This window comes from Ochotona curzoniae, unplaced genomic scaffold (assembly GCF_017591425.1).
Source record: "Ochotona curzoniae isolate NIBS_2020 unplaced genomic scaffold, NIBS_Ocur_1.0 contig_66, whole genome shotgun sequence".
NCBI lineage: Eukaryota > Metazoa > Chordata > Mammalia > Lagomorpha > Ochotonidae > Ochotona > Ochotona curzoniae.
In genome coordinates this window covers 8,480,025-8,502,621 of record NW_024466512.1, presented here as the reverse complement: position 1 = coordinate 8,502,621, position 22,597 = coordinate 8,480,025, and the positions used below count along the sequence as shown (strand labels likewise).

Below are 22,597 nucleotides of genomic sequence, written 5' to 3'. Positions count from 1 at the left end.
GAGAAGGGGAGATAGAGAGAAAAATCTCCATCTTGTGATTCACTCCCCAAGTGGCTGTAACGGTTGGAACTGAGCCAACCTGATGCTAGGAGCCAGGAACTTCTTCTGGAGCTCCCATGCAGGTGCAGGGTCCTAAGGCTTTGGGCCATCCTCGACTGATTTCCCAGGCCACAAGCAGAAAGATGGAAGTGGAGCAGCTGGGATATGAACCAGCACAGTGCTTGTGTGGGATCTCAAGGCAAGGACTTGAGCCACTGGGCCAGATTCAAACTCATTTTTAAGAGAACTGTGTGTTGTTAGTTCAGATAAGTAAAAGGAATGAAACCACAATGGTGAAACTAAAGACTGAGTGCAAAGCTCCTTGTGTATTGGCCATGCTGACAGCACAGGTTTGCCATGGCAGCCCAATTCCCAGAAGAGTGACAATCAACTTGTACCAGGCAGCCTGAGTGAGCCAGGTTAAATTCATAGATGCTTGGGTCTGGCATGATAGCCTAGTAGCTCCATCTCTCCTTCAAAAAAGAAATAAATAAATCTTAAAAAAGAAAAGTTCATAGACTCTTAAGTCAGACTGTGGGGTTCCAATCCCAGGTCTTCTACTTATTAGTTCTGTGACCCCAGACAAGTTATACAACCTCCCCTTATCTTCAAAACAGGGCTGTTTCCTGTCCCATGTGGATGTTGTGTCCGAGGAGATACCACGTCAAAGACACAGCACATGGCCTGGCCCACAGTGGCTGCCGAGTAAACGCTGGCCCTTATCATTCCTTTCTCTATCAGGATGGCCTTATTTCCTTCAAGAAACACAGATAACCAGGCATAGCCATTTATTCTTCAGGCAGGACACATGACCTTGTTGCGTAGAGGGACCAGGATGGGCTGGCTTATTAGTAGTGGACTCACTTCTCCCTGGGTCAGTATGGGTCCCGACGTCCCAGATGCAAACCTCTCGGAGGTCGGACAGGTGACCTGAAGGCCACACAGCAGCTGTGGAGTTTCTGCTCCTAGCTGGGGTATACTGACTGGCAGGACAGAGTGTACCCTGGAGTCTGTGGGGGAAAAGGCCAGAACCTCAGGACCCACCCAGACTTAGCTAAACAGAACCTTCATTCTGACTACATACCCCTGGTGTGACTGAATATACCTTGAAGATTGAGAGTCTGGAGTCTGAGCTATCTCATTCAATTACATTCATTCATTCATTCATTTATTTGTATTGGAAAGTCAGATATACAGAGAGGAAGAGAGACAATGAGGAAGATCTTCCGTCTGATGATTCACTCTCCAAGTGAGTGCAATGGCTGGAGCTAAGCTGATCCAAAGTCAAGAGCTTCTCCTGGGTTTCCCACACAGCTGCAGGGTCCCAAGGCTTTGGGCTATCCTCTACTTCTTTCCCAGGCCACAGGCAGGGAGCTGGATGGGAAGTGGGGCAGCTGGGACACAAACCGGAAGCCACATGAAATCCTGGCACATGTAATGCAAGGACTTTAGCTAATAGACTACTGTGTCAGGACCCTCATTCAATTAACAAAAGAAAGAATAATGTTTATTAATTATTTCAATGGCAGAATGACAGAGAGTGACACACACACCGTGATCTTCCATCTCCGGACTCATTTCTCCAATGGCTGCACCAGCCAGGCGTGGGCTAGGATCTCCCAGGAAAGTGGCAGGCTCCTGATCACTGTGCACCAATCTCAGACCGTATTCCCAGGTCCACGAGCAGGGAGCTGGAGCTGAAGTGGGGTTAGTAGAACAGCCGGGATTCCACCCAACCCGGGGCTCCGTTACTTCCTAATGGCCAACCAAATAAACTGTGTGCTGTGGGAGGCCGGGGCTGCCGCCAAGGCAGCACTACACCTGATGCTGAACGATGCCGCCAGCTCTGTGACCTGCTCCTGGGAGACAAACGCGAGTCTGCCTTGCCTGTCTGCGGAGCCCTGCCTTGACAGGCCTTCTGCTGCTGCCGCTTTGCAAACAGGACAAGGGCGGCCCGGGCAGACCGTCGGATGCCCAGGCATACTGGCAAGCCACGGTGGGCACGCTCCAGCATTGGGAAGGAAGACCCAACGGTGGGAATGGGCAAGCTTCGCTGCGTGCAAGGCTTGGAAAGCCTGTTCCTTCATGCTTTCTGACGCAGAGTCAGTGATGGTTGTTCGTTTTTTTTTGTTTTTTCCGGTCACCTCCCGGCTGCTTCCCGGCAGCCACGGGGACAGAGGTGGTCTCCTCCGCCGGTCTGCAATACACAGAGGTGGCCAAGGCCTCAGTGTTCCCGGGACAGCCCGAGGACACAGTCCCCGGTAGAGCCCCTTTCCTGGGGCCAGCTGGTCCTGCACCGGGGCGAGTCCCGCTCGCTCCTGTGGACCTGGACGAGTTCGGTGGTCCGCAGAGTCGCCGGCCTTGCGGGATCGTAGCCTGTTACCTCGAGCACCCGCCTCCCAGACGCGGACCCCGAGTCCCGGGCGGCGTGGACTCGGGCCGCCGGAGGGCGCTCGTGCCGCGCGCGGCTCCCGACGCGGGACTCGGCGCCGGGTGGCTGCGCCTCTCGCAGCCCCTTCCCGCCCTCTGAGGAAACAAAGTACACCTTTGTCCCGGACCTGGCGCGGGCGCGTGCGAGCCGCCGGGCCGGGGTCAAGCCTGCCGCTGGGGGCGAGCGGCCCGAGCTCCCCCCACCGGGGCTCAGCCGCCTCGGGAGCCCGCTGGGGCTCTGAGGAAGCGGCCTCCGCTTCCGAGCACGCCCCGGCCCCGCGGACTCCCGCTTTCCGGGCTCCGGCGCGGCGGGGCCGCCCTAACTCTCGGCGCCGTCTCGGGGCGGATTCCCACCGCCGCGTGCCAGCCCGGCCCCGCCCCGGCCCCAGCCTCGCGAGCCGCGCGGCCCGGGGAACTACAAGTCCCAGCAGCCCCCGCGGCGCGGCGCCGAGGCGGGAGGCTCGCTTCCCCCCACCCCCCAGCGGCTTTCCCGTCCCCCCCCCCCCCGGCCGGCGCCGGCGCAGTGGCGCGGCCTGAGGCGGCTGGTACCACACCCCCGGGAGGGCCGGAGGGGAGCCAGAAGCATCCGAGGCGTCGAAGCATCGAGGCGGCCGGAGGGGAGGAGAATGGAGTGACAGAGGCTCGCGGAGGCTGGGGGGTGGCGGGGAGCCGCGGAAGGCGGGGGCCGGGCGCCCCGGAGGGAGGAAGGAGCGGCGGCGGCGCGGCTGGCCGCAGAGGGGCGAGCTCCGAGCGCTGCGAGCAGGAATCATGCGGTAGAGGCGCGGCGGGCTCCCAGCAGCGGCAGCCCCGCAGGCGCTGACAGCCCCGCCGGCCGGCTCGCGCGCTGCCCGCCGGCTGTCAATGGAGCTGGAAAACATCGTGGCCAACACGGTCTTGCTGAAAGCCAGGGAAGGTAGGTGAGCGCGGGGCGGCGCGGGCCGGGCCGGGGATGCCGGGGACGACCGGCCGGGGTCGGGGTGAGGACGAGGCGGCGGCCGTGGGTCCCCGACCCCAGCGCAGCTGCTGCCGAGTCCGCCCCGGCGGAGTCTGGCTCCGGGCAGCGGGCGGGCGAGCGAGCGCGCGGGGCGAAGCGCGAGCTCCGAGGGGCCGCACCGGCCGAGGCTCGGCGTGCGCGGCCGGCGCGGACACCGACCCCGACTGGGCACCGGCCGCTTCTCTGGGCGCCCCCGCGGTGTGCGAGCAGGGAGCGGTCGGCCGAGGCGCGGCGGGATGGCCGTGCCGGTCACCTGGAGACGCATTCCCGCTCTCAGTTTCCTTGCTGCGCGGCCCGAAGAGTGTGATGAGCTGCTGCTGGTGGCGGTGGCGGTGAGGGCGGCAGATGCTTGGACTGTCTGGGCTCACTTCGGAAGGGTGAGAGTGTGTCGCTGCGTGAAAGGGGCTTCGGATGCAAATCGTCCGGTTTCCTGCGCTCAGCTGGCAGGAAATTGCGAGTCAGTGTAGCTGGTAAGACCCCGTGAGTAAACCTGTGAGCACTCGTTTCCCAGCCTCTTTAGGCTAAGGGAAAGAAAAGCAGCCGGCAGCCCAGAAACTTAGGTGCTCTGGAGGTGAGTGGGGTGTGTGTGTGTGTAAACACATGCGCTCAGGAACAGTTGGAATTTATGTAACACCTCTCCTGCCAAGGGTGCAGCTGTTCTGGGAAAGGGGAAGTGGTTTTCCCCTTTTATGGATTGGGGTGGCGGGGGGAGATGGTGGCTTTCTTTGAGACCCAAGGTAAGAGGCAGGACCGTGGGAGGACACTCGGGCCGCCGCGGTGAAAACGCCTTACCTGCTTCTTAATGCTTTCATTCACCGGCTTTGATGAATGAAGGAAGGACTCCTGGCTAGCCATAAAACGGCCGTGTTTACCCAGCCCATTCCATCCCCGTGTGGCTCGGACGTGGTGTGCGGTGTGTGTGTGAGAGAGGTGCACACAGCCCACCAGGAGCTGAGTCGCAGGGTCTGGACAAACCAGCCCAGTGGGTCGCGTTGGCCTTGTGTGGCCACTTGCCGCTCTTAACTGCGGCCACCCCCCTCCGCCCCCAGTCAAGGTTTACATCCAACACCCCAAGGGAGGAAGGTGGTGATTGCAACTCCAGAGCCAGTTTAAAATATGCTGTTCGGCCCCTGCTTCCCTGCCGAGCCCGTTTTTACGAGAGGCCGTTCCTTGGTGCCAGTGGGTTCCAAGGCCTGGGCTTTGGTGTGTCCGGCTGCCACCTGACATTCTTCGTTAGCTGGGTCCAGGTGACAGCGGTGAGTTCCTCTGGACTGCGCAAGTGTTCTGAAGGCAAGAAGGGGAGCTGACCCCTGTAGGCAGCCTGTGCAGCCGGCCACCTAGTGGCGGGACCCAATGGGACATGTGGCATTGGGGCTGGAAAAGTTTTCACTCTCCCTCCACTCTGAAATTCTGTCTTGGGAATGCTGTGGTGTGATGGTGCTGGAGGCCCTGCAGGGCCCTCTGGTTCCTCCTGTTGTCGGGTGGGAGCTTGGAGCCTCTCCCTGGATTTTCTGCTGTGCTACGCATCCCCTTTCCCCACATTTGGCTGCCACTTTTATTGCTTAGAGTGGGCAGAGTGGTATCACCCACCCCTTATACACCTCACACACACACACACCACATGCACAGACACATGCAGACACACACCACTGATACACACAGATGCTCCACACACACACCCCACATATACACACTCCATACACGCCAACATTCCACCCTGCACACATAGACACACACACACCCCACGCACAGACACACCACACTCTTCTGCTCAGTGTCCCCCCCCCCCCCCCAAATGAGTTTACCTGCTGCTGTTTCCGGCAGCATAACAATGTTTTTTTTTTCAGAGCTCCAGGAGGACACTGCAGGCGGCAGATCGCCTGGGTGACCAGTTTCCATTGGCCAGAATGACAGTGACTAAAAGTGCTCCAGATTGCACCTTTTGCTTTTTTTTTTTTTCTCCTTTTAAAGTCTTTTTAGGTTTTACTGTGAGAGGTTACCTTTTGACAGTGGCTTTGAAATAGAGAGGGACAGTGTGGAACCTGTAGAGCCTGCCTTGGGGTGAGAAATATTCACAGGAAACTTCCTTTTAAAGTGTGCATTTCTCCCCCTCTTTCTCAGAAAACCCAGGATCTCAAGTGTTTCCTTTTTGAAAGATCTGAGTCCATCCAGCCTAATTACTGTTGCATCTCTTAGAAATAAAAGTAACTGATTTTTCTCTTCTCAGTTTTATACTTGGGCTTTTTCTATTAAGCATAATTATCCAAATATCCAGATATCCAGAGGTGAATGTTTGTGTCAATATAGCAATATACCTGGCATAAGATTTGGAGTACAAGGGAAAATCTGAGCTGTTGGAAGTGTTTAAAAACGTTCCTTACTTAAAAGTCCTTGTGAATGGTTACAGATGAGAAATACAATTGGGGAATGTGAAATTTGATTTAGTTCACTTAACAAGGAGACATTGAAAACAATTTAAAATGTGGCTTTCAAGTAAAAGTCACATTTGTCCCAAACAATAGAGAAACAGACTTTGAGGAAAGGCAGGCACACTTTTGCAGAGGCTGTAAAGCGATTTGTGGCTGTCCATGTCACGGGTGAACGAGGGCCTATCTTTTGTTGTGCGTCTGCATCCCTGATGGCTGCTGAGTTTGCTGTATGTTCAGATTCTCACTATAGCAAAACATGTAGACGGTGGAAAACAGTCAAGTAGCAACAAAACAGAAGGCCTGGAAGAGGATTAGAGTAAAAATGATCATTGTTAGTAATTCAGAAAGTGTTGCAGGCAACTTACACCTTGGTGACAGGTTTTCCAATAAAAAAATACCAAGATCGGAGTTTAACATTTTAAACTCACAGAAATGTATCTTGTGGGTTGTTTACTTGTTCTGGTCTCGTAAGAAAACATTAGTTGCTTGTTCTTGGGAATGTTAGATTACTCTCCTAAAAAGTGGCTAAGGAAAAAAAAAAAAAGGAATTGAGATTGAATTCCTGCCAGTTTATGGAAATGAGCTAAGTGATTAAGCATTTAATGAAAAAGAGGGCCAGGCTAACTTTTCTGTCTATCTGTTTACATTTCAGAATCAGAAAATTGGCAGGCCGGCTAGTGTTGAAATAATGGTAGCGAGGAGTGTTTGCAGAGTGCCTTTTGTGTGTTGCTTTTGGTTTTATTGTCGCAATAAAGGCTTTTGGTTTGTCTCATGCTCTGGATCTGTCATTTTACTTCTGGGTGAGCCGTGCGCAGAGGATACTTTGTAGGGCCACCCCACATCCTTTCTGCACAGGCAGGTGGTGACCATAGCTGATCAGTAAAGACATCAGAAGGAATATTGATCGTATGTTTTACTGAGCTTAGAACCGCCAAGCACCAAGTGCTGGAGCTGAGACCTTGGAAACACAATGGCTTTACCATTTGTCGCAACTGCTGAAAACTAAAATGGGCAAGAAACGTCTTCACAGATGGTTTTGGGATTCCTAGTTGGCCTGAATCTTCCAGATCATTCAGATAAGGGCGGGGGAGGGCGGGAAGCAGGGAGAAGGCCCGAGCCGGGAGCCTGGGTAGGGCAGCTGGGCCTTGCCGTGAGTGCTGGCACCCCTGGTTCCTGGGCTGTCTGGGGAAGCTTGGGGGACGGTGCAGGATGTCTGAAGTACCCCACCCTGTCACTGGCTGCAGCAGGCCCACCCCCTCCGCCGGGCAGCCCCTGCCTCCTGTGGACACCTTGGGAGTGTGAGAGAACCTGGCCTCTTCCACCCAGGAGCGTTAAGCGAAACTGTCTTTTAGGTTTTGAGTTTCCTTTTCAACACTGACAGCTGGGAGGTGGAGAAACCAAAAGCTTGCAGAGGGCCTTGTTCGGTCAAAGGAAGGTTTTAAATGACGATTGAGGTGAACCTTGCTGCCTGTTTCATTTTGTTTTTTAAATCATCAGAGAAAAATGCTCTGAAGACTCAGCTTTCAGTAGCTGCGTTGTTCCTAGTCAGAATCTAAACTCTCAGAGCTTGGTTCCAGTGCCCAGATGGATCCTCATTTAAATTCTGTCTTCCGCAGCGAGCACTCTTGTCCTGGCTTGCTCAGGGACACGCTCTGGGCTGAAGGCTTCGGGAACACCCAGGTGTGTTTCAGGGACAGGCTGGACATGTGACTTCAGTCCCCATTTCCCAGGCCAGGGACCTCTCTGTGCTCCCAGGAAGCCATTCAGACCTGTGCAGCTAGCCTCTGTTGCCAGTGTGTCTGCAGCTCAAGTTATAGCCTGTCATGCCAGGCATTTTTACAGAGAATCTCCCAGGCACAAGAAAGGCATTCTTGCCCGAAGCTCCTGCAGCACATGTAGAAGAAACAGCAGAAAAGGAGGAGTGATATGTGATGTCATCAGAAGAATATCAGGGATTTTCTTCAGTACTACCACCTTAGCCCCTGCGTCTGATGTCAACATAGGCTATTAAAAGGCAAGAGACTTTAAGATATATTTTTAAATATTGTTAGTGTGGTGGTGCACTGGGTTAAGCCCCAACTTGTGGAGTAGACATCCCCTTTCAGAGTGCTGGTTTGAGTCCCAGCAGCCCCACCTCTGCTAGCTTCCTGCTAGTACTCCCAGGAAAGGAACAGACAATGACCCCAGCATTTGAGTTCTTGCCACCACCTGGGAGACCAGAGTGGAGGTCCTGGCTCCTGGCTTCCCAGTCATTTGGAGAGTAAATCAGTTAGAAGAGGAGACAGTGGATAAAAGATCTTTGTCTCTGTCACTCTGCTTTTCAAATTAAAAAGTGATTTTGAATGATTAAAAGTGGATCACAGCCTTAAATAATAGAGTGATTTCTATTTGGAACATATCTTGTTATATATCAGTGAAAAATTTTATTTGAAAACATCCTTAAAGATTGAAAAGATTATTTTTGGAGGGTGAAGACAATGTTGTTCCTTCTGTTACAGTCAGGCACTGGAGGGAGCATTCCATTTTGTATAAATCATGCAGCTTCTTAAAGAGGCAGTGGCTGCTTCCTGGCTGGACCCCGCCTCTACCCCTACTGCTCATTTGGAGAAGGTTGGTCCCGAGTCGTCCTCTGAATCTCTTGCAAGGGGGAACTCAGTCACCCAGCATCCGGTGGCTGAAGGGCTCTCCGCAAAGCCGACACTGGACAGATCAGTCTTGGACAGGCCTAGCAAGCTTAGAAGATGCAGCTGGAAACCACCACTGTTTTATTTTTTACATTTACTTCTCTGAAAGGCAAAGTGGCTGAAGGAGAGGGAGGCAGGGAGTGAAGAGGAGGGAGAGTCCGACCTTCCACTTGCTGGTTTACCCCCCCACGTGTCCTTAGCGGCCTGGGCTGGGTCAGGTTGAGGCCAGCGATGGCACGTGGGTGGCAGGGACCCTCCACACTTGCTCTGCTTTCTGCTGCTTCTCAGGTACACTAGAGGGAGTTGCATCAGAGGTGAAGGAGCCAGGACTTGAACCAGGCCCTGCTTTTTAAAATGTGGGCCTCTTAAGCAGCTGCTTCACATGTTGCACCCTAATACCCCCCTCTCCTCTCAGGTTTTTCAACTGGTAAATTGGATACAAGCAGAATTGAATTGTTTTCTTCCAAAAGCTGAGCCTGACTACTGTGTGTGACCTTGGCCGGGTAGACCCCATTACCTTTGCTTTGCCAAGGATTCAGATAGTGGTTTGAGGAACCTGTATGTGATTTAAGGAAAATTAGAAGGCAATGTTTGAAGGATAGGCTGGAATCTGAAAGACAAGTGCTAATTTTCTAGGCCGTTGGGGTTTTCAGGGAAGTTGGTCCTGGAGATGACCAACAATGAGGCAAGGAGGCCCTCTGGTTGAGCTCCAAGAAGAGAATGGGGGGTAGCAGCGCTCTCCAGGCCGAGCTGGGGTGGCTTCTCCGGGCAGAGTCCCTGGTTGGAGGAAGAAGGATGACCAACTTCCTGTCCAACTTCTTGTTGGGTGATGTGTCCTTCCTCTCACGTCCTGGTTCTTGAGGAGGACCTGGAAGGGCTGAAGGCATCCACTCCCCGAAAGGGACTCTGTCCAATGAAGTAGCCACTGATGGCATGTGAACATGTAGATTTAATTGCAATTTAAGAAATTCGGTTCTTCAGGTACAAGAGCTGCATCTCACTTGTGGCTAGTCGACCCTCTTGGGCTGGGAAGTGCAGAGCATGCCCGTCCCAGGGGCCAGCCAGTGTGGACTGAGCGGCTCTAGAGGGTGCTGCATATTGGATGAGTGTGGTAACCTTAAACAAGCTAAAAAAGAACCATAAAAAGGGGCGAAAGGGAGGGGATGTGGAGGTGGGAGGAATCCGTGGGGAGGAGCTGAGGAGGGAGCCGCCTGGAAAGGTGGACTTGGGCGTTGAGGGTTGGGAGCAGTGCTGCTAGGAGGGTAACTCGCTTACAGGACATCATGGAATTGAAGCATCATATTCTTTCTCCTTCCTTTTTCCCTCATATTTTTTTGGGGGAAATTGGTCTATATTGAGCCAACTGACTTTGCTGATTCAAATTAAGTGCATGACATTACCATGCACAGAGCCTCTTGTTCCTTTTTGAACAAGGATATTTTAAGAATTTCTTAATTCTTTTAAGAAAAAAATTCAGTGGTGTACAGTAGATCTTCAAAAGGAAGAAACTCCACACACTTCTAAAAGTGATATAACCCGAGGTGGGAGCAAAGCAAAACAATTTTAAATTCTATTGACATATGATCTTGGGGGGGAAAGTGTATTTAAAGATGTCCAAGGCACAACTGCTTTTGTATCCACTTCTAAAAGGTCGCCTCCCTCAAAACCCTTTTGAGATTGGAAACATTTTAACACTAACTCAGAGTGCCCTTAGGAGAGAAAGTGTGCTTTTGAAACAATGAAGCAGTTAGCTGCTGATTCTAGGGGTTCTGTAGTCGGTGGTAACAGGCAGCCACAAGTGAGACCAGTTTTAATGGGGCCTGTGGTGTCTCTAGGAATTTGTAATCTGGAGCCGTGAAATGAACCTAAGAGGACAACTTCCAGGGTCAGTGCAGAAAGCTAAAGGAACCGATAAGGAGATAAGGACATTCCTGTGTGGTGAAGCGGCAGAGGCCACGGGCCACCAACGCCTGGGCTGCCCTCAGCTGTCTCTCGGGTTCTCATCTGAAGAGAGGTCACCCCTGGCTTGCCAGATGGGGAACTGAAAGAAAGGGGGTCACTGAGTTTAGGACTTCTCTGGAACAAATGAAGGTGGAGCTCTCTTGCTAGCCCCGCCCTCCTCCACCCCCAGAGTGCTCTCACATTCCACAGTCACGGTCTTCCCTTCTGTAAGCTCGTAAGCTGGAGTGCAGCGTAAGCACCTGGGAGGCCACATCCATGCAAGAGAAAGGATCTGTCAGATTCCCAAGAAAAGAAGTCTGCTTCGTGAGTCTATCCAGGTGCCAGTTTGAGAGAAGTTGGGTAAAGTAATTTCTACTAAGTTGTGAATGACTGAGAGGCAAATCCTGGAAATAGGTGTTTCCATTTCATTCATTATGTTTTAAATTTTGTACTGGGGGGAGGCATGATGGCTCAACTGGCTAACCCTTTACCTCCAAGAACAGCATCTCATGTGGGTACTGTTTTGTATTCCAGCTGCTCCACTTCTGGGCCAGCTCTCTGCTTGTGGCCTGGGAGGACAGTGGAGGAAGGCCTAAATTTTTGGACCCTGCACCAATGTGGGAGACCTGGAAGAAGCTTCTAGAACCTAGCTTTGGATTGGCTTGGTTTTGGCAGTTATGGCCATTTGAGGAGTGAGCCAACAGATGGAAGATCTTTAGTCTCTCCTTCTGCCTGTAGATCTGCCTTTTCAGTAAAAGTAAACAAATATTGGGCCCGGCGCGGTGGTGCAAGTGGTTAAAGGTCCTCGCCTTGCACGCCCGGGATCCCATATGGGCACTGGTTCTAATCCCGGCAGTCCCGCTTCCCTTCCAGCTCCCTGCCTGTGGCCCGGGAAGGCAGTCAAGGACGGCCCAAAGCTTTGGGACCCTGCACCCGCGTGGGAGACCCAGAAGAGGCTCCTGGCTTCGGATCGGCATAGCATCGGCCCGTTGCGCTCACTTGGGGAGTGAATCATCGGACGGAAGATCTTCCTCTCTGTCTCTCCTCTCTGTATATCCGCCTTTCCAATTAAAAAAAATAATAAAAATAAATCTTTAAAAAAAAAGTAAACAAATATTTAAAATTTGTACTCATTTATTTCCATTTTATGTGAAAAGCAGAGAAAAGGAGAAACAGAGAGGTCTTCCATCTGCTGCTTTACTCCTTAAATGCGGCAAGAGCAAGGGCTCGGCCAGTAGCTAGGAGCTCATTCTGGGCCTGCATGTGACTGGCAGGGACCCAAATACCAGAACCATCGCTTGCTCCCTCCCAAAGTGTGCTTTGGCAGGAAGCTGGGATTGGAAACAGAACCAAGAGTTGAACTCAGTCATACCAATATTGGATGGGGAATAAGCAATGTCTTAAAAATATATATATATATATGTATGTATATATATGTATATATATATATCTTTTTTAGGAGTTTTTTTTTTTTTATTGGAAAGACAGATTTACAGAAAGAGACAGAGGTAGATCTTCCTCTGCTGGTTCACTCCCTAAGTGGCTGCAACAGCTAGAGCTGAGCTGATCTGAATCCTGGAGCCAAGGACTTCTTCCAGGTCTCCCATGCAGGTACAGGGTCCCAAGGATTTGGGCCATCCTCAACTGCTTTCCCAGGTCACAAGCAGGGAGCTGGATGGGAAGTGGAGCAGCTAGGACACAAACTGGAGTCTACCATGGGATCCCGGTGTGTGCAAGGTGAGCATTTAGTCATTGAACCATTGCACTAGTGTTCCAAGCGATGTCTTAACCATTGTGCTAAAGCCCCACCCAGGTGTTTGCATTTTAGCATTAGAACTGTGTATCAGGCGAAGGAGAGGATTGGATACACGCATACATGCATGTGGGATCACATGTGTGCTCACACACATGTGCACACACACACAAGGCTGTGATTCTTTCTGTAGCCTTCACCTGGGCCCCTGGGCTCCTCTTGCCCACTCATCTGACAGAATACCAAGACCAGCCTCTTGGTATTCTCCAAACAGGGCTATTGGCCAGAGCATTGGCATTGCCCTGAAGAGACAGGTATTCAACCCCACTGGGTGGTGGACCGCAGGATTGGCAGCAGTGTCACTTCCTGTCCTTGACACGGCCAGCAGGTGGGCAAGGGGCAGAGCAGTCCCTGCTGGCACTGGCTCACTGAGGTCAGGTCACTTCCTTGGTTGCCTGCCCCTTTCTCTGGGGGGGCAGTACTCTCAGGCACCACCACCTGAGGTGGCACGTCTGCTCTTTTCTTAATGGTGTGGAAGAGAGGTGGGGAGCATTGCTCTGCCGGGATTGCAAGACAACCCTTCTCCCTCCTGTGGAGAGCACGGAGGGGTCCTGCATCGCAGAGCATGTGGCTCAGGGCTGCCTGCTGACTTCATGGGTGCTGGCGTCTAGAAACCATGCCAACACATCTATGTGTGCTTTCCTGTGTGTGTTTCACATTAATTTAGCAACTTGACTTTTCAGGGCTCTTTGGGAGGCTGGAGAGTCCTTTTCTTCCTGGAGGATTTGCCGTCAGGAAACCAGGGAGGAGGCGTGTGATACCACTGATAATAAGGGGACAGAAGTCAGGCCTTTGATCTGTTCCTGCTGAGAAGGTGCAGCTCTGAACTTAACTCTGGGGAAGAGGAGGGCGGGGGAGGGGTGGGATCACTCCTGCTGCATGATGGAGGGAAGCCAGCCAGGAGCTGGATTTGGCCAGTGCAGCTGTGAAACCACGTTTGAAAATGGAATGCCATCTTGGTCCAGTCCTAGCCCCGCTTTGGCAGTAGAAGCCAGCCGAGGAGCCACCCCCTGCCCTTTAGAAACAGCTCTAACTGGCTGGTGCCAAAGTTGTCTGTTCGTACAGGCAGGAAGAGCTTATTGGGATATGCAGATCACCAGGAAGAACAGGGGTGGGGCGGAGTTGAAGACGTGGCTGGTGATCTGAGTGGCAGGCCTGAGTTAGGTAGGGTGTGTGTGCAAAGATGTTTCCAGAATGAATGACCCATGTTACCCCTAATTTACGTGAAGAGCCTCAAGAAATGGCCTTGATGTCACAGCAGATGATAAATTAGGAAATGTTTCAAAAGGGTTAAGAAAGATTAACTAAGGGTATAGGGTGAATTGGAAAATGTTTTCCAAATGTTTGTCTTAACTGTGAAAAATGTTTGGCAAGCCCCTCCCCATCCCCCCCTAACTTGGAAGTGGTTTGTTTTAGTTGTTTTGGAAGAAATAAATATTTGCATGAGACCCAGCGTCTGGGGCAGACTGTCCTCCCCCTCTGCAAGGCTCTGCGTGGGTTGGAGGCCAGGCTCCGTGTGGCTCACACGACTCCCTTTTTGGGTCAAATCGAAGGTAGCTTAGGACACACACTTCATGTGCTTTTGCCATCTCCACCAGAGCGGCCCTGGGCGAATGTAGAGGAAGGAGGAAGCCAAGCAGTGAGCCTTGCAGACCTGGAAGTAGCTGATGGCCTGGCATGTCAAGGATCTAATCGTTACAGAAAAATGGCCCTTCTACTCATGGGCAGGGAGGCTGGATCCAATTAAGACAAGGGAAATGTATGTTAACTCGAAGGCAAAACTCTGAGCAGTCAGTTCTATAATCCTCTCTGAAGAGCAGGAGGCCCAGCGCGGTGGGGCTTTCGGGATGCTGCCAGACCCTGTGATATATAATAATTAGTAACCACCAGTTACTCTGCCGCACGTTCGTGCTGCAAACCACTAACCAGCACTTGGGATGGAATGCTCCAGGCCCAGATATTTGCCCCAGATGTCTTCCCGTCCGCTGTATCCAGTTGGAGGGAATATTTAAAAATTAAACCTTATTTCTCTGTATGATACAGCACAATATCAACGAAAGATGCAAAAATATGAGTTCCTGGGTTGGTTTAGTGGGTGACTGAGGTGCAGTGGCACTTGGAGGTTCACGGCCTGGTAGCTGTTGAGTGGCTGGTTTCTGTTTCTGTGGCACTAGTCTCTCACTAGTCTTTTCCATAGCTTATAACTGTTTCAGGAATGATTGTGGAGGATGAAAGTTGGAGAAGTGTGCTCAGAGCCAAGTTCTTATTTTGAGAAGGGGATCTGTGTCTGATGGGACTGTCCACCTCCCAGGGCCAGCCGAGAGCACTTGAGAGTTGATGGCAGTAGATGTGGTGGGAAGAACCTCTAACCTAAGGCCGATAACCTAGTGTTCAGGCAGCACTTACTGTGTCTTGGGCACCGAGGGAGGCTCTGAGAGGAGGATGGGGGAAATGGGCATCTCTCCCTCTGTCTGCCTTTTTTTTTTTTTTTTTTAAAGATTTATTTATTTTTATTGGAAAGCCAGTTCTACAGAGGGAAACAGAGACAGAGAGAAAGGTCATGTATGCACTGGATTACTACCCAAGTGGCCACAATGGTCAGAGCGGAGCCAATCTGAAGCCAGGAGCCAAGAGCTTCTTCTGGGTCTCCTCCATGGGTGCAGGATGCCAAGGCTTTGGGCTGTCATTGAGTGCTTTCCCAGGACACAAGCGGGGAGTTGGATTGGAAGTGGAGCAGCTGGGACATAAACCGGTACACATACAGGATCCTGGTGCTTGAAGATGGAGGATTGGCCTATTGAGATGGCACTGGCCCCAGGCATCTTCCAAAATAATAATTAAAAATTAGGAAGTTCTTTGTGACCATCATTTGTTTTGACTTTTTCAGTTCTGTAATTTATTCTTCCATTTCATTCATTCATTTTCATTTTATTTGACAGGCAGAGAAACAGAAAGCTATTTCCCACTCGTTGGTTTACTCCCCGAAACACTTACAACATCCGTGGCTGTGTCAGACCAAAGCTTCTTAGGATCCCAGAACCCCATAGGGATTTCTTTCTTTCTTTTTATTTTCAAGGATTTATTTATTTATTACTAGAAAGATAGATTTACAAAGAGAAGGAGGGTAGAGAGAAAGATCTTTCATCCACTGGTTCACTCCCCAAATGGCCATCATGGCTGGAGCACTCTGAAGCCACGATCCAGGAGCTAAGAAACTTCTTCTGGGTCTTCTATGTTAGTGTAGGGTCTCAAGACTTTGGCCCATCCTCTGCTGCTTTCCCAGGGAGCTGGATCAGAAGTGGAGCAGCCAGGGTATGAACTGGTGCCCAATGGGATGCCAGTGGCTGAAGGTAAAGGATTAGTCTTTTGGGCTATGGTGCTGCCCCTTCACCCCCATTAAGGTTTCTTACATGGTTGGTAGGAACATGAGTATTTGATCCATGGCCTTTGTCCTCCTAGTGATGCAGTATCAGGAAGTTGGGCCTGAAGCCAGCAGGCTGTACCTCAAATTAGGCACCCAGGTGTAGGATACACGTCCCAAGATAACCACCGAGCCAAACATGTACCCTCCTCTCTGTTCTCACAGAGGAGGAAACTGAGACTCAGGAACATAACTGACCCCGAGCACCTGCCGGAGCCATAGCCTGGGTCCTGCAGCAAGCCCAGCCGCCACTTCTGGGGTTCTTTCTAATCTGTCGCAGCTGCTGTTCCCAGCAACCACAGCAGCTCTTCTGAACCTCAATAGTAATGTGCAGAAGCATTGAAACATGAATCAGGTGCACAGCTGGAGCTCCCAGTTGAATGCGAGTCATTCTGTCTAATTTCTATGATTTAAAAAAAATTTGCACAATGCTTGCTTGCTAAGGAAAATTCAAGCAACAGCAAGGCATCTAGAGGCAAAGACAAATCTTGCGTGCCCGCTGGCTGATCCTGCCGCCCACGTTAGCCTTTAGGTAGATGTTCCCTCAGATTTCCATGTCCGTGTGCACACGTGGACGTATGCTATTTTCCGCACATGGGAATCTGGCAGCCATGCTGTTCTGCAGCTGTTTTGAGTCAGCCTGTACTGTGGAGCCTTCCCATATCTGTGTTTATATATTCCCACGGAATGAATGTGTGCTAGGGAGCATTGTGAAAGACTTTGGGGTCACTGGAATGCTGGGCAGGCCTTTCTGCTAGACCCTTAGGGGGTGATCCCTGTTCCAAAGGGGTCTGTGTCTTTGATTGTCACCCAGTTGTTTTACAATACAGTTAGCCAAACCCCTGGGGTGAACCATCGAGGCTTGCCAGTTTGCCCTTATATGATGAACAGTGTAGGAAGAACCTACCCATTGTGCATGCACCTTTAAGCACTCATTCTACAGACTTAATGTTTTGTTCTTAAGGGTGTGTCTGCCGAAAACACCCGCTGTCCCTTTGGGGGGAGTGCCGGTCATTTCTGAAATAGAGTTAAGTGGCCCTGGGGATGTGCCGAGTGCATCTTCTTAGGATAAAGGAGCATGATGCATGTGCTCTGACATTTCTGAGAGTGCTGGGATTTGACACCCTGACCTCGGAACAGTCAGTCATCTTTGCTGTGGTATTCAGAGCTACGCCAGGGGAATCGAGGGTGAGCTCAAAGAGTCGGTCATTTCTTCTGTGACTGTGCATGATTTTTCACTTGGTTGTGGCCAGGCAGGAAATGCCGGCTCAGAAAACTAACCCCCAGCATTCTCACCTCTGCTTGTGGCCACAGTGCTGTGCCACAGAACTAGAAGTTGCTGTTCACATTGTTACTATTCTGGAGAAAGACAGAAATCAAGCTCAGAGAAGTGAAGTGGTTTTCCCAGTGAGGACTCCCCTGCCCTTACTCCTTTGGGGCTAATCCATCGTGTCGTTTTTGCTAAGAGCTTTTGTGCCTGTACACAGCTTGAGTTTAGAGGCCATTGCCCTCCTGGAGCCAGCAACTGTGTGAATGTGGAGTCGGGGATTGGGCAGAGGGTGGGGGAGGCATCTGACTGTCCTGGGGAAGGGCAAGCTTCCCTGGCCCTCTCCAAGGTGCTGCTGTCTTGGCGTGGGTTCCACTACTGTCCTTTGCTTCTGTGACTCATCTGGCGTGATGCTGTTTCCTCTGTGGAAATCGGGATAACTACTTCGACTGCAAGTTTGCGGTCCTACCTGAGCTGCAGTTCCACCACCCCCACAGTAAGAATGACAAGCTCCTGTAAAACAGCACCCAACAACTCCCTGGTCCTTTTTCCCACTCTCTCCAGGAGAAGCCTGGCACAAGGTCTAGTCCAGTGTCTCTAGTGATTTTGTGGTAATTTGAGGAGAGTGGCCTTTCCCTCCTGGAGATACGTGTGTGTGTGTGTGGGCCCATGCTGTGGCACTCGCCAGTCGGAGGGCAGCAGGCAGAATATAAATGGGAAAAGCTGCCCTTTCATGGCTGACTCACGTGGTTGAGGGATCCGTGTCATCATGGCATGCAAGAAAAAAACCTTCCTTCCCAGAGGAGAACTCTGAGAACCAGAGCAGAAGCATGCTCCCTGGTCTCGGCAGCTCGTGGCATGCTGAGCCCTGGCTGTGCGCCTTTCCCAGGGCTGTTGTCCCACAGTGCCACCAACCAGTGGCTTCTAAGGACAGAGATTTGGAGGTGGAAGGCCTGGGCAGGACTGCACTCCTTCCGCAGGGGCTGCTGAGTTGGCTCTGAGTGGGCCTTGCCCCTCCACGTGGTGACTGTCCTGTCTCGGCATCTGCCCGCCATCGTCCCTTGGCAGCTCTGCATCTCTGTCCCCCCTCTCCCCACCCCCTTAAGAATGTGACCTGCCAGCGTGACCTTTTATTGACCTGATTGTCCCATGAAGACCATAAGGTCACATTGGGGGGTTCTGGGGTATCCTGTGGGGGATGTAACGGAACCCATAGCACAGGCAGTGAGTCAGCAGCTCAGGGCGAGAGCCTAGAAAGCTGAATTTTATTTTAAAGTTTTATTTCTTTTGAGAAACAAAGGACTGGAGAGGGGGGAGTGTCAGGGGACATGAATTGATTCACTCTCCAAGTATCTGTAGTGACTGGGGCTGGCCTAAAGCTGGAAGCTGGGAGCTCAGCCCGGGTCTCCATGTGTGTTAAGGAGCCCAGTGATTTAAGCCATCACTGATGTGTTCCAGGCAGCAGAGTCAGGCACTGTTGCTGGGAATCCAGGTACTCTGATACGGGATGTTTTAGCCACTAGACTGAACACCCACCCTGGTGATACTTATTTTTATTTTTTCTAATTTTCTTTTGAAGATTTATTTTGAAAGAGTTACAGAGAGAGGGAAAGACTGAAAGAGAGAACAAGCTTCTAACAACTGGTTCATTCCCCAGATGACTGCAATTACCAGCGTTGGAACAGGCCAAAGTCAGGGGCGGCTTCTGGGTCTCCCATGTGGGTGGCAGGGATCCATGTTCTTAGGCCATCATCACTGCTTTCCCAGGCCATTAACAGTGAGCTGGGTTGGAAGTGGAGCAGCAGGGGGCTTGAGCTGGCTTGCATATGGGATGCTGGTATCACAGGCAGTGATTGTATTTGTTATGTTACCATACTGAATCTTGGAAATCTGTTTTAAAACTTATGAGGGGCCAGCTCCCCTGACAGGTGGTTTCTGTCTCCCCCCCAATATCTCCCTAGTGATGGGGAGCTGACTCCCTTTCTCAAACAGCCCATTACCTTGCCCGCTAAAGGCCCAGGTGCTGGGGCTCAGGCCTCCCTCAAGGCAGAAGGGGCCCCTGGTCTGCCCTGCCCCACGATGACCTCTTTAGGTCCTGGTTCTGCTTCGTGGCAGCATCCAGAGTGCATGCTCCATTCTTGGCTGGGTGGATGCTGTTCCTGAGTGACAAGACGCCCAGGCTGCAGCTCCCCAGGCCGGGCTGGCATCGCACGCCACAGCCAAGCAGTGGATCCAGTCCCCTCGAACCAGAATCTGCTGGCAGAGGCGTGTGTGGTTAACATCTGGCAAAGGACATGGACATAGTGGTTTAAAATTCTGCCAGAGTGGGATTAAGACATCCACTTGTTTTTTTTTGAGGCAATTTAGTATCTTCTGTTGCTGTTGTGTGCACCAGAGGCTAAGGTGATACAGCAGCGCCCATTGAAAGCTCTAGCAGCTGTTGTTTTTGTTTTTCATTGTGTGTGTGTGTGTGTGTGTGTGTATGTGTGTGTGAGAGAGAGAGAGAGGGAGAGAGAGAGAGAGAAGCAGGCTTGGAGGTGAGGGAGGGCTGTGTCACCAACCGTCTTTGTGGCCTCAGGAACAATGCTTGGCTTCTTCCCCCTGCACATGTGCAGCGTGGCTCAGAATCTCCTTGGGGCTTTTTCATCCTTCCAACCTTGAGAGCTGTCTCCTGTAGTGTCCACCAACAGGAATTCAGCTGTGAGTACTTCCTAATAAATTTGAATGGAAATTTGAAGAGCAGCCATTATGCATTAAAATAAAATTTACCTCAAGGAAAGAGAGCCAGGAGATTTTTCACATGTGTAATAGAAACGGTGAAAAAAAGAGAAAAGAAAAAGAAAAAACAAAGTCACTTCTGCATCATTAACTGATTCTTGCAATCTAAGAAAGACAAATGTGTGATTCTAATAATTTCTTCAGTGTATTATAAAAAGGAAAATTAAATGAAAAATAATAAACACTTTGATTGTTTTGCACCACATTATCTTAATAAACAATCTTCCTGGAAAGTTTAAAAATACACAGTGCTTCATCTGGCCAAAGAAAACACTAAGTCAATATTGTTGAGAAAATGTAAGAATTTTCCATGTAGACACACAGGGTGCAAACGCAGCAGTGTGGCTTTGGAGCCATCCCCCGGGGAGCCAGAGATGACAGGCAATACCTGCATTTTGAGGCTTGTATTTGGGAACTTGTTACCCATGGGGGAAGACGCTGGGGACGGGCTCCTGACAAGTCCCATCCCTCTTCTTGGCTCTGTTGCAGCGTGGCCGGCACGACCCTCATGACCAGCAACACGCAGGTCTTATGGTCTGGGTGATCCTACAAGCCTGCTAGCTTTCTTCGGGTTAGTTTTTCTGCAAGTGGAAGTGTCAAAAAGGTGGAGTCTGGTGGCACAATTCTGTGCCAGCTTCGGTGGCTGCCTTCTGTGGGACCCCAAGACTAGCAGCTGAGTCCCCGTGTCTGTCATCACGCAGGAATTATGCCCTGGTGACCACTGAGACCTAAGGAAGAGCGTAAGTGCCACAGGAAGATACAGATCCAAGTCTGTGTCAAACGTCAGCTTCTGACAAAGGAAGCACTTCACAATGGGGAAAAAACGGCCGACCCAGGGAATGGCGTTACTGTAACTAGCTGATCATTGCAGAAGGCAGGATTGTTAGAATCCTACTGGATCCTAACTGAAATAGAGCAGAGCTGTGTTGACTACTTAGATAAAACAAACAAACAAACAAAAAAGGCTGTAGGCATTCTCAAATAAAATCTCAGTGAATGTTTCTCTTGGTTTTGGGATACCATGTGAGAAATACAGTGGGCCTGTTCGACAATTAAAGGAGTGAAGTTCTCTGTGACAAAAAAGATCATAAGAAAAGCTACAAGTCAAGTGACAAGCTGAGGAAAGAGCTGGAACACAAGGCTTCTAGAGGTTTTCCGGAAGGAAGCAAGTGCTGGTTGATGGGTTGCTACAATTTAGCCTAGACTAATGTGCACAAGTGAGAATCTGCAGGGAGGACACTGGGCATGTCTTACATTTGAAAGGAGGGGTGGCTCATGTGAGGACCAGCTTACTGGACACTCCATTAGCCTGGGAACGTTTCTCGTCTGCCACCATCCATCCACCAGCATCTTGGTTACTCACTGTTTTCCCTCTATTTTGAGGAGCCTTGTTTCCCATTTTCCAGCTTCCATCCAGCTTCAGCCAGAGACTGACATTTTCTTCCCCAGTTCTGATTTGAGAAATTCTTCCTTCCACTGGTTCACTTCATAAGTGGCCACAATGGGTGGAGCTAAGCCAATCTGAAGCCTGGAGCCAGGAGCTTCTTCTGGGTCTCCCACATGGGTGCAGGGTCCCGAAATTTGGGGGCATCCTCTACTGCTTTCTTAAGATGCAAGCAGGGAGCTGGATGGGAAGTGGGGCTGCTGGGATTAGAACTAGATACCCAGGTGGTATCACGTGGGCTCTGGTTTGAGAGTTCGTGGACTTGACTCTGCCCTGTCTTTTGTAAGTGTAGTGTTGTGGAAGAATGAACTTAGATTGTAGGTATCAATTCTTAGGTTGTGACATGTAGGTATGAAGCCACATCAACACGTAGGAACTTGTGTTATAGCAGAGGGTGAGGCAGTAAATGCAGAGAGTAGAAGAGTCTTGCTGATTTAGGCAGCATGTAGGGATTTAAGCACATGGAAGAATGCCCAGTGTCAATGGTAACCAAGGACTATGGGCTGCCCAGCCTTCGGCACTAAGGCCAGATACACCCAGAGAGGCTCCCACAAAGACAGAAGTTGATTTCACTTCCAGTGTTGGAGGTTCAAAATTCAAAGCTGGGCCATATGACTTAGTGTGGTGTGTGATGGAGGTACCAGGAGGCAGGGAGCACCTGTGTCTCTCTCCAAAGCCACCACGGCCTGATCCTGGGGGCTGCACCCCAGCGGTGTCATCTCGTAGACTCCGCAAAAGTCCTACTTCAGAAACCATGGTTGAGTTAAGTGTGTACCCTAACCCATTAGAATGAGCTTAAGAAATGGGCCTGTGGGGGACACTGCAGTGCGTAGGACCCAAGACTGACAAAATAGAACATGCTGATAGAACTTTATTAAGAAACATTATGTTCTTATTGCTGATAGGAGTATCAACTGATAAGTCCCTCTCAAGGACAGTTTGACATATGTACATCAGGAGGCTTAAAACTGTGTAACCCTTGACCTTGGGATTTGTTTCCAAGACTTTATCTTAAGGAAAAGGCAATGTACAAATGATATGCAGCAGGTTGTTCCACAGAGTGTTTATAACAAGTTGGAAGTCAGGTGCAGATTCTGGGGCCACCCAGATCCCTGGGGTCAGAACTGTTTCAGTGTCCACCAGGAGAGGATTGGTAGCCAAAGGGATGATCATGGTTCAGGAAAGCGCAGATGTACAGTAAGCAGGGATCACACTTACAGAAGAGTCAAGATGGTTTCCATTTAGGGAGGGGGAAATGGCAATTAGTGGCTTGTAAATGTAGGCCACTTGCTGGAACCATAAAGGAAGATAAAAGAAAATCCTTAAAAACATATACACACCAGTGCTTCTGGATGGA

At 50.9% G+C, this 22,597-nt stretch overlaps 1 protein-coding gene across 2 annotated transcripts in view; it reads left to right on the top strand.

The window, feature by feature from the left end:
* Window positions 1–3,172: 3,172 nt before the first annotated feature.
* Window positions 3,173–22,597, top strand: part of GRK5 (G protein-coupled receptor kinase 5) — a 176,134-nt gene continuing 156,709 nt past the window's right edge. For both annotated transcript variants that reach the window (XM_040992021.1, XM_040992020.1), the window contains exon 1: window positions 3,173–3,382. In XM_040992021.1, the coding sequence (XP_040847955.1) occupies window positions 3,331–3,382 (52 nt within the window). In that variant the 5' untranslated portion in view covers window positions 3,173–3,330. The remainder of the gene's footprint in view (window positions 3,383–22,597) is intronic.